General features: G+C 38.1%; 1 protein-coding gene across 1 annotated transcript in view; it reads right to left on the bottom strand.

Moving 5' to 3' along the window:
* Positions 1-9,126, bottom strand: part of galnt18b (UDP-N-acetyl-alpha-D-galactosamine:polypeptide N-acetylgalactosaminyltransferase 18b) — a 280,229-nt gene extending 271,103 nt beyond the window's left edge. Inside the window, 2 exon segments of the mRNA XM_062028599.1 lie at positions 8,583-8,858; positions 8,967-9,126. Of these exon segments, the coding sequence (XP_061884583.1) occupies positions 8,583-8,823 (241 nt within the window). The 5' untranslated portion in view covers positions 8,824-8,858; positions 8,967-9,126.
* Positions 9,127-12,631: the final 3,505 nt, after the last annotated feature.

Genomic DNA, 12,631 nt, shown 5'->3' with positions numbered 1-12,631 from the left:
AGCCATTGGACTAATTTTCAGAGGACCTTAAATCTATGCTGCTTTCCAAGCTGTACACTGACTTCTCTATGTTGTATCCATTTATATGACAGAATAAATCAATTTGGAATATAGTAGCTGAAATGTGAGGAGTGTACTGGATTTTTGTAAGATACTGTATAATGTATGCAGGCCTGCTACTGCATATTGTATTCAGGTCAGGACACAAGCCTACCTAACTATAGTATCTTTGTGATGCTGGAGCCTATCCGAGCTGACTTAAGTGGGGTACACCATGGACTTGTCACCTGTGAGTACTAATGCAAGTCAATATAGACTCTTGAGTTATCCTAGCATAAATTTTTTTGCTAAATACTTCCGAACATTCATTTTTGTCTTCTGCACAGACTAATAGCTCTTTTTCCTATTAACGCCAGCATTAACCAGCACAAAGGACACAGTGTTCTCAACGCAGAGACACACAGTCGTGCTACATTTTTCCATGACTTTGGTTGAGGTACAGTACAAGGCAGTGAGCACAGTGGCACAGCCCTCATGGTGGGCGTGTGTGAACCTGCACAGTCTAAGTCACCAATAAATCCCCCCGGGCAGACAACAATGTGATACAAGATAGAGTTCAGACACCTTATGTGCTGTTGCCATGTTGCTTTGTCGTGGCAACGGGCTACCTTGCAATGTCACATTGTGCGCCGCCTCCCACACTGTGCAGATGACACCACAAACCTTTTCTCTTAGCAGGCCAGACGCAATAAATGTTCTTTACATGCTTTTTAATATCCGTACACTAAATCTAAGTGCATGTGCTGGCATTGTCGCGGTGTTATTAACACAGCAATGCGGACGCCACGGCTATCGCAAAATGCCAAGGTTGGAATATATGAGATGAGATCAGATTACCTATCCCACAAAGAAATATGGAAAGGGTATTCTAAAGGAGACTTACGGTGTGAATGTGCACTAATGAATATGTCTCTACGTGTCACTGACTGTTTATGCCGCTGGCTGCTTGGATTATGGCGTTTTTGCAGCCCATGCTCTCGGGGCCATTGTAAGGGTGATCCAGTCAGTGTCGTTTGTCCTCAAAGTGACACGTAATAATGCAATGACTGCTTGTATTATTGCAAATATTATGATGAAGATCTAATATCGGCCTAGTCGGTTCATGTCGACAGACAAACTGAAGGGTGAAAATAAAAGGAGGTAATATATATGTTGCATTATTGTGATCCATGTCCTGCCCCAGCACTTTGTCAGGGATTTGTTTATTAAATTGAATAGATGAGAACATGCAGAGCAGCTATAATGAAGCCACGGATGTGTGCTGCCACTTAGTACAATGTGTGGAAGGATTGTTTGTTACGCAGAAAGTACTCAACTAAACTAAATACGGGATGTCTGTCCTAGTTTTAAAAGTAGCAGAAAAAGACAATAAAGAGCTGCCAAACACTGCAGGTGCTTTTGCAAAAAAATAAAAAAAGTTAAAAAAAAGCACAAAGGAAGGGGCAATGGAATTAAACCCTAAATTGGAGCAGGTGAAACTGAAAGGTTGTTTGTATCATGACAAAGACAAACAGGGAATAGTAATTTATTCAAATACTACAATTAAGGCTGCAACAACTAATCGATTAAATCGATTAAAATCGATTATAAAAATAGTTGGCGATTAATTTAGTCATAGATTCGTTGGATCTATACTATGCGCATGCGCAGAGGCAATTTTTTTTTTTTTTTTTTTATAAACCTTTATTTATAAACTGCAACATGTACAAACAGCTGAGAAACAATAATCAAAATAAGTATGGTGCCAGTATGCTGGTTTTTTTCAATAAAATACTGGAAAGGATAGAAATGTAGTTTGTCTCTTTTATCCGATTATTAATCAAAGTAATAATCGACAGATTAATCGATTATCAAATTAATCGTTAGTTGCAGCCCTAACTACAATGCATTGCTTGCTTGCAGACGCAACATATACACATATTGTGTTCTTTGTTTTGCTACCAGTTATGTAGGTAATTAAAACCAAATATTAAATGAGCAAAAATAAGTCATTCAATCATGTAATAGCACCGATCACATGACAGAAAAAATACACATTTTCAATGTCTTCTGCTTATGTTTCCCTGTATGAAAGTTAATTGGTGTCTTTATAACCCACATTTTTTTTGCCACTGAATTAATGTAACTGAATTTTTTTGCGCCTGAATTTTTCAAATTATGCTGACAATTTCACTGTATAAAAATGTCTGAGCAAAATGCATGTTTAAAAATTCAGTTTGTGAAAAATATTCAGTACAGAAATATTGCTTCAAAACTCAAGACCCTCGTACTTCTGGTAAATTAAGACTGAAGCAACCGACGTGTCTCAGAACCAGCCGCAAAGCATGCTGGGAACGCTTTTGGTTTACCAGAGAAAAAAAACTAGCCCAATAACTCATAGATTTGATCGTTTTTAGTGTGAAACATCTATATTAAATGCCAAAATACAAAAATATAGCATTATTTACTGTGACAAATGTGAAGGAGTCCATGGATTATTATTACGTTGCGCAGATGCACGGGGAGTGCATGAGTTCCAAGGGGAGCATGTCTCGCCAGAACACCAGGCCAAAGTCACAGAAGAAAAACAAGCAAATGCGCTACGATGGCGGATTTTAGCGGTGAAGTTACCCTAAAAGATACACCTGTATCATTCAAATCAGAAATTTGAACACACTAGGGTTGTCTTGATACCAATATATGTTGCCGGTACCGGTACAGAAATTCGATACTTTTCTAAAAATAAAAGGTGACCACAAAAAATGGCATTATTGGCTTTATTTGAACAAAAAATCTTACGGTACATTAAACATATGTTTCTTTTTGCAATCCAAGAACAATTGTGTCCTTAAATAAAATAGTGAACATACTAGACAACTTAACTTTTCTGTTATTAGTAAGTAAGCAAACAGGCTCCTAATTAGTCTGCTGACGTATGCAGTAACATATTGTGTCATTTCTCATTCTATTGTTTTGTCAAAATTATGAAGGACAAGCGGTACAAAATGTATTATTAATCTACTTGTTAATTTGTAATAATATATGGTTATTAATATCTGGTTATTTTCTCTTTTAACATGTTCCATCTACACATATGTTAAAATGTAATAAACACGTATTCTTCTGTTGCTTGGATGCTTTACATTAGTTTTGGATGATACCACAAATTTGGGTATCGATCCAATACCAAGTAGTTACAGGATCATACATTGGTCATAATTTAAGTCCTCATGTGTCCAAGGGACATATTTCCTGAGTTTATAAACATAATATGATTTTTTTTTTTTTTTAAATGAAAAAAGATTTTGTGATTATATATATATTATGGCTATAAAAGTAGCTTACCACCACCAGGTGTGAATGAATGATGAGTTCTCACTTCTCTGTGAAGCGCTTTAAGTGTCTAGAAAAGCACTATATACATCTAATGCATTATTATTATTATTATTTAAAAAATCGATGTAATCATTGTAGATACGCTATTGTACTTGGTATCATTACAGTTGATCCACCCATGGCATTTGTTTACATTGTGAAGCACAAGCTTGTTAGCAGTAGGGCTGGGCAATATGGACGAAAAAGTATATCTCGATATATTTTTGCTTAAACTCGATATTCGATATATATCTCGATATATTTTTCCGTGAAAATATACATATAAATATATTCATTTTTGAAGCGATATCCACTGAAATTGAACTGAATGACAACTGAACTGTAAACAGTCAGTGGCACTTTTATTAACTCAGATAGTCAAGATGGGTATTAATAGCACAGAAAAGTAGTACAGTTTAAGTAGTACAGAATTACATAACATAAATAAAATAGAAAAATATTATTTCTACATAAAATAAATAACATAGCTGTGCAAATGATACAACATGTATCAAACTCAGATAACAAATACATTTGCAGGCAGGCACTTGTTAATTCCCAGTCGACAATGTAATGGACTGTCACACACGTACGGTTCTGGTCAGTGCCAAGTAAGTGACTTTACTTAATTGTGAGGCTATGATCTTCCTCACTTCGTCGTAAATTTCACTTGAATATTGTCTTTTCTCTTCTACGACTCTCTCGTCATCATTCAGGATGTCTGTTGTGATTTCCCTTCCTGGTTCCATGACCCGCCCTATCTTGCCTCTGATTGGCCTGTCTGTAAAATTTTTCCCTACTCTTAACCAATCGTAACTCATCATTTTAAACCAACCAACCATTCATGGATTTTCTTATACGTAACCCAACCAATCATTGATCTTTCCCGTATATTTTGTCCCCTGCCCGTGGAGTTGCACTAGTCCACTGCTCTTTCTCTTCTCCCTCACGCTTCTTTTGTAGCATGTAGCTTAGATAACAGCTACATGGGTCTAAAAATAGCTAAGCTACAGAAATCGCTACTTGTTTAAAAAGTGGCAAAGCTACTGCCAAGCTACTGGGAAATGTAGTTAAGCTGCGTAGCTTTGATTTTTAAGTTAATTATTTTTAATTTGAAAGTCTGATTTTCTACCACTGCAGTCGTAAACCGGAATGGGTTATCAAAAACCGTAGTTGTTGACAGGTATGCAGAAGTTCGCGTTTTGCTTACTAGTTGGTCACTGGCACACTACTGGTGGCAAATCAGGCTCCATATTTGCTTGTGTATTGTTGTTGTTGTGGGTCAGTGCAGTGGGGGGGTGATGACAAGCACCGCTTGGAAGGGGGAAGTGGAGGGGTTTATATCCCATGGAGTGTTGCGGGGGAGAACAAAGAACATGAAGTGAAGTGAAGTGAATTATATTTATATAGCGCTTTTCTCTAGTGACTCAAAGCGCTTTACATAGTGAAAACCCAATATCTAAGTTACATTTAAACCAGTGTGGGTGGCACTGGGAGCAGGTGGGTAAAGTGTCTTGCCCAAGGACACAACGGCAGTGACTAGGATGGCGGAAGCGGGGATCGAACCTGCAACCCTCAGGTTGATGGCACGGCCACTCTACCAACCGAGCTATACCGCCAACATAACAAATAAGCAGCGTTTGGTCATTTTAACGTGAAAAAAATCATATCGATATTACGATATTTTCTTAATTCATATCTTGTTTAAAAATATATCTATATATCTTACAAACTCGATATATTGCCGAGCTCCAGTTAGCAGTGACGCTGGTGAGCTATTGTATCCTCCTTCGGTGTGTAGTGAAGCATGTTTAGCTATTCCTCATCCTGCAGGGATGATACTTGTAAGAAACGTACTTTATTTGTCGCCTTGGAGGTGATGATTAGCGATTTAGAAGAAGCTAAAACACTGCCGATTGCAGGTGGAAGTTAGCCACTAGCCATGTGTAAAGCACCTCAGTGCGTTTCCGTGTTATAGCTTCACCTTTACTGTTAGTTTGTAAGCCAAAATGCGTGTCTGTCTATAAGTACTACGTGATTATGCGTTGCCGAACATGCTCCTCTGCTCATAAAACCAGCAATGTCACGGCGTGACGACGGCGTGCCATCATTCCCGTTAAAAAAAAAAAAAGAGAACGGGTACTTTTTAGAAGCGATATAGTACCGTTTATGATTCATTAATATCACGTTACTTTACTAGTACCGGTATACCGTACAAGCCGAGAACGCACTAAGATTTGTCTAAGTAAATTCAATACAGCCACCCACCTCGTTTGCTAGTGATGTTAAGTAAGACAAATGTTGGTCTTTTTGTGAGTTAAATATGTATTTTTGTTATGTTTCTACAAAGTAAATTTGATTTACTTGAGAGACATAAGATGTTGTCTGAAAGAGTTTCAAATCGAAACCTAAAAAAAGATCCTGTTTACATTTATGTTGCACTAAAACAGTATTATTGTTTTTTGTACAACTACTTGAATTATGCTGCAAAATATACCCTCAAAAATTAAGTTGTTTAGTTTGTTTCACCCATATCGCAGCACTAGCATATATTATATTATCGTTATCGTGAGCCATGTAAAGTACTCTGTCGTGTTGCTAAAATATACGATATAAAACATATACATTTGGCAGACGATAGACATTTTCATACTGTAGTTATATGGTGAAAATGCATGTGCATGACACATTTTAGCTTTGTCCCGTAAATTTGACACCAACAAGCAAACACTTAGAGAGCGAGCTAGTGGCTAATGTCCCTTCACAGGATCATTCATTTGTGTCTACATGGCAGCAGATAAACTATGTTTCTTACAAGTAGCATTATCACTGGAGGACTAGTGGACAAGTAAGAACTAAACATGCTTCACATCGTAGGAGTAGTGTTGCGCCATGTCAAGACGATATGCGACATGAATGATATCAATTTGGCTAATGATAGAGCTTTTAATACTATTGTTATATTGTGATAATGCACGTTGACACATTCTAGCTGTGTCCCGCAAATGTGAGAGCGACAAGTGAACAAAGGCGTACTCAACGCAATGTAGCATTCTTGCTAGCAGCTAATGTCCCTTAACAGCGCAACGCCACTTTTAAGTCAGTAATCCTTGCCTTCATGGCAGCAAATAAACGATGTTTCTTGCAAGTATCATCCTTGGAGGACGAGGAATAGCAAAGAATGGTATACTCACACTGTAGGAGAATATGCTAACCGCTAGCTAGAGCTCTTGAATGTAAACAGAGGTGGACGGATCGACAGTAACGATATCAAGTAGTATACCACAGTGGTAAGGTCGATATATTTTACAATCAAAAAATATTTTGTTGTTTTTGTTATTGTTTCCAAACACAGAAAATAAGTCCCTGAATATAGGATCACTTTAAAGGTTCAAAACAAAAGATTAAAATCAGAGCCAATAGTAAGAAATAATTTAAATATGTAATTGATATCATTACACCACCATCCTGTGTTATATATTGTGATAAACATTTTTTTATGATTTTGAAAATTGTAAGTATCAGTATTGGTATGACCAATACTTGGTGTTGGATCGATACCCGAATTTGTAATCGCCAAAAACTAATGTGAAGTGTCCAAACAACAGAAGAATACGTGTTTATCATATTTTAACAGAAGTGTTGACAGAACCATGTTACTACAGAAAGAAAACGGATATTAACAGTAAATTAGCAAGTACATTAACAACAGTTTTGAGAAAATAATACAACCGGAAATTAGTACATTACCTCATATGTCGGCAGCTAAATTAGGAGTCTTTCAAATGGTTCTATCATCATTTTTACATACCAAATAATATATTGTGATATATATCGTTATCGCAGAAGGCTGCAATCTCTATCGCGATATAGATTTTAGGCCATATCGCCCATCCCTATCAGGAGCCATGTTTTTGCCGCACAATAGTTAAACAATTGTGGGAAAATACGTTTGTGTCCCAGCATTTACACATGTATCTTCCAAGTAAGCTCTGATGGAGAGGGAAGTGCATGCATGTTTCTAAAACACATTCAACTTGAACTTTTTTTCCAACGACGTGGCATGAATTCACTGCAAGTCATACTTTGGGGCTAAGTCAACCTGCATAACGCTCCACCTCACGCAGCCTGTGGGTGCCATACAGAAATGGAGACGTGTGGCTCCAACAGGAATGTTTAGCCCAGCTTAGCTTAGAGTCTCAACACTCCCAACACCATGAATAGATTTCTGTCTCTCTTTGGCAACAGCCAGCACCGTGCAAGAGTAGTTCAAAGACTACAAACACCCAAACACTACCTGCCACGCGTGACAGTAATATTTTATTTATAGAAGCGATCAATTGAATGTGTGTAATCAAGCATACAGTGACTGGAAGGCGTGGAGGAAGCATAGAAAAAGAATTCCAGGCAAGTTTTAAAGACTGTCATAAAATTTCTCTGAACATGACTGGCTGCTGCATTAAAAGCATTAAAAACAGTGGTTATTCTCTCCTGCCAGCAATTTCAAACATGATGAGCTTGACACTGCATATTTATCTAAGAATAGCCTTCTGCTTTGAGCTTGGGCAACATGTAAATGAACATGAGAGGTACAAACACTGAAGAAAATCCACCCATCCATCCATTTTATACTGCTTGTCCCTCTTATGGGACATCACTGACTAATAAGGACATATTAAGTGAAGCCTATTTGCAAATCCACCACATTCTCATTGAAATGCCAAATAAAAATACACTTATTCTCCTCGTTCTCTACTGCACGTCATCATGATTGACGTTCAGGATTTAGTCAGGCATAACGAGCTATTAGTTGAGAAAATTCACATTCCATTTCTGACAAGAGTAAGACGAAACAATCTGATAAAAATGCAATTGTTAATTGTCATATTAATGTGACTACATCACATTTTTTTTTGCTTACAACAACCACACAAATAAACACAATAATATGCATAACATGATAATAAGACTCGTCAAATATTATTTTGTGAAGGCATGAATTCTATTGGTTGCCTCTCGTAAATAGTGCAGGTGCACCTACTGTTTTAATGTTTATTAGTCACATTATGATGTTCATGTTGCAACTCTGAAGGATAGAACTTGGCACTGCAGGTGAAGTCATGCATGAGGGTCCCAGTGTGTATATAAATATATATTGATATATTTACCTTGTATATGTTGATTGACCACATTCTCCAGGCGATCAAGTCTCTCTATGATCCGGAGAGTGTCTTCTCTTTTGTCCCCCTCCTCTAACTTTCTCTCCGGAAAAGGCATGGGGACTTTAATGTAAATATTAGCGATGTAATTAGTGACCCAGCCGACATAGAGCAGACACACAATGTTGGTCATGCCGCTCAGAATCACGCATGTGGACACCAAAGTTTTGGTTCTCCTGCTGCAAGCCATGCCCACATCCCTCCATGCAGGTTGCAGAATCCTTTCTTTAAAAAAACAAAAATAATAAAAAGTGTTAAAGTCTCCCAGTGATAATCCGAAATCTTGAGGTTAAAAGGGGGCAATTAATGCAGGTTCCTACAGGTGAACGCTACCTCTCTTGACCCATCGCAAAGCTCCGCCAGATCCAGGAACATTTCATGAAGAGGGAGAGAAAGGAGCCGAGAGGCGGCCAGCTTGGCGCTGCAGCCAATCAGAGGCGGGGAGAGGGACGGACACGATCCGTGCAGAACGCCTCTTCTGCCGGATACACACTCGCTCACCGGCCGCTCTCAATACTTCTTCTTCCATCCAACACTGTTATATGTCCAGCATTAGTTACAAGATGTCCAGGAAATTCACAAAACGCTGACACAAACAATCCTGAATTGTTTTGATTAAGCTTGTCGTGCTGTTCCACCCCAGTCCTCTAGGTGGCTGCAGTGACACATGTACTTTAATAGAAGACAGCAGTGACGTGCGGTGAGGTTCATGGCTGGTGAGGCACTGACTTCATCACAGTCAGATTTACAAATATGAACCCTAAAGAGTATCTTATTCACCATTTGATTGGTAGCAGTTAACGGGTTATGTTTAAAAGCTCCTACCAGCATTCTTCCCTGCTTGGCACTCAGCATCAAGGGTTGGAATTAGGGGTTAAATCAACAAAAATGATTCCCGGGCGCAGCACCGCTGCTGCCCACTGCTCCCCTCACCTCCCAGGGGGTGAACAAGGGGATGGGTCAAATGCAGAGGACAAATTTCATTACACCTAGTGTGTGTGACAATCATTGGTACTTTAACTTAACTTTAACTTTACACATACAAACTGTAGCACACAAAAAAAGCACATTTAATTAAAAAAAACGTTATTATGGTCTTACCTTTACTTATAAATTAAGTCCATGCGCCGCTCCTTCTGAACAAAAGCATTGATAACTTGTTTATAGAAGTCTTCCTTATCTTTCTTCAGTTTTAAAAGTCTCTCTGTCTTCCTTTAATTATTACCTCCTGCTTCGATTGAAAGTCCAGTTTAGAAAACGGTTTTATTTTAGATATGTAATCCTCCATGGTAAAAGTCCAGGCGAGAGGAAAAAATAAACGATCGCTAACTGTTGCTGCTTGTTGTCACTTATTCTGCAGCCGAGTAGTCGCAAAAATGATCCCTGGGATCACTAGCGCCCTCTACCACCATGAGGCGGGATTACTGTGAGCCTCAGCCAGTGCGTCTTCGCAGCCGTTTTATGATTGCTCAGCACAAGAAATACGTTACACACATACAGTTGTTGACAAAATACACTGTACATTATATACCTCAGCTAACTAAACTATAGAAATGTATAATATAATTCATATATATATGGGGACGGCGTGGCAAAGTTGGTAGAGTGGCCGTGCCAGCAATCGGAGGGTTGCTGGTTACTGGGGTTCAATCCCCACCTTCTACCATCCTAGTCACGTCCGTTGTGTCCTTGGGCAAAACACTTCACCCTTGCTCCTGATGGGTGCTGGTTAGCAGAGGTGGGACCAAGTCATTGCTTTGCAAGTCACAAGTAAGTCTCAAGTCTTTGCCCTCAAGTCTCGAGTCAAGTCCCGAGTCAAGACAGGCAAGTCCCGAGTCAAGTCCAAAGTCAAGACTGGAAAGTCTCAAGTCAAGTCACAAGTCCTGCATTTTGAGTTTCGAGTCCTTTCAAGTCCTTTTAACCACAGACTAATATTTTTACACAGATTGTGTATGCTTTTAAACCGCTGTATTTATTTATTAAAACAAGTGCATTTGAAATAGCAGGAAAAAAAATAGTACTGACATTGCAATTCATAATAGCACTATTAACATTTTAATAGTTTAAACAATTTTAAACATTTAACTCATTCCTTTACAGAATAAACACATTTGCAAAAACAAGTGCAACTGTACTTATTTGTACAAAAGTGTTAACATTGTATTTCCATGGCATATTGCATTGTAACTAGTTCCACAGCAGTTTCTATTCTGTTCTTACCTTATCTCATTGATCTCATCTCATACTGTATGTGTGTTTATGTGTGCGTACACATGAAAAACATAACAAATACATGAACATAACAATGAACAGAGTTGTACTTTTTAGATGTCAGGGCCCTATGCAATATGTACACATATTCTTAATATAGTATATATTTTAACTGACCTTTATTTGACTATGTTTGTCTTTTTGTAGGTGGCTAAAATACGCGGTGCTGCTGACCGCCGTCTAACGTTATGTTACTGTGTGTGATACATTGACTAACGTAACGTTATGTCTAGGTACCTCATGCAACCCTGCTTAAAAAAATCACTTGACAAAAAGTATGAATAAGGAAGCAAACTGCAGTGGACGCAACATATTGCTGTGTTTGAAATGATGTTATAACCATAGACATCTTATAAGTAGACGCAGTATTGGTTGCTGTGACGCGAGCAAATTGCATCTTGAAGTGGTGATGAGGAGCCGGCGAGCAGCCTAAACTGACAGTTGACAGGTAGAAAACAAAGATGCCGGGCTGGTGTTCAGCGTTTTCCTGCTGAAATGAGCGGACTGTTGAAAATAGGAATCGGGGGATTACTTTTCACAAGTAAGATTTAACATTAATGTACTTTTGGTTGTATTTTATGAAAATAACATTAATACCACAGAGTTAAGAAGGAGCAAAGATCTTCAATATTTGTATGTGAAAATCACAAAGAAATCTTCTGGGGGAGGATGACGCCCCTAAAGGGGTTTGGTTTACAAACTTTCAGCCCCACCTAAAACAAAATTCACCAGCCGCCACTGATTATGATGCATTCTCATTTTAGGCAAAATATAAGACAATACTTTCTTAACAGTATAATTGTAACCAGGAATAAGTCTTCAAGTAACAATATTCAAATACTAACATTGTTGGGTAAGACAGCATTTGGTTTTATTCTGAATCCAGTGAAACAGATTGGTGGTTTTAGCTGATATAAAGACTTTCGGGTGTTTATATATGTTTAAGTATTTGGCAGACGCTTTTATCCAAAGCGACATACATAAAAAATACATATATAACAATCACTGTAAACATTATCATTTAAGGGAAGAATGTAATACAAAATATCTATACAAAGTGTCAAGACAGAATAAACTCTCTGCTGCTGCAGCAACAGAGATACAGTCTATAAGATATATAGATATCTCATGTATTCATACATTGTTTATGTAGGATATACACATGTATATATAACGTAATTATATTGTTTCTTCAACTTAAAAATAGCTGACCGTTTTTTTCCCCCTTCTCTGGGCTTATATTCCCAGTTTTGATCTCGGACGTCTGGTCACTTATAGCATATAAGAATATTCTATTACTGTTAAGCAAACTATGAATAATAAAACATGTGTCCGTTATCATAGCTACACGTATGACAAAAAAGCGCGTGAAAATCAGTGGTATTCAGTGAGGTAAAATGAATTAAATGCGCTGACAGTTCATTGCTCCTGCCAAATGAATTGCACTGAGTGGAGCGGATCACCACTCCAAGATGGCGGCCCCGCGTCTCGTCTGCACCAGTAAGCAGTAGCGCTCGATGCTGCGTCTACTTATAAGATGTCTATGGTTATGACGTTAGCAGTGAGTTTACAGCCTCACTGATTTAACTACACAGCAAATAAAAGTCATGTTACTTAGCCAATAAACGTTATCTTACATTCAAAACTTACCCTTCTTTGTGCAACTTCAAATGTCGAACGAAGTTGGAAGTTGTTGCGTCTCCGTCTGTAATATTCCAACTGCGTGA

This window comes from Entelurus aequoreus, linkage group LG02 (genome assembly GCF_033978785.1).
Source record: "Entelurus aequoreus isolate RoL-2023_Sb linkage group LG02, RoL_Eaeq_v1.1, whole genome shotgun sequence".
In the NCBI taxonomy this organism is placed as follows: Eukaryota; Metazoa; Chordata; class Actinopteri; order Syngnathiformes; family Syngnathidae; genus Entelurus; species Entelurus aequoreus.
This window is presented reverse-complemented; position numbering and strand designations above follow the sequence as displayed.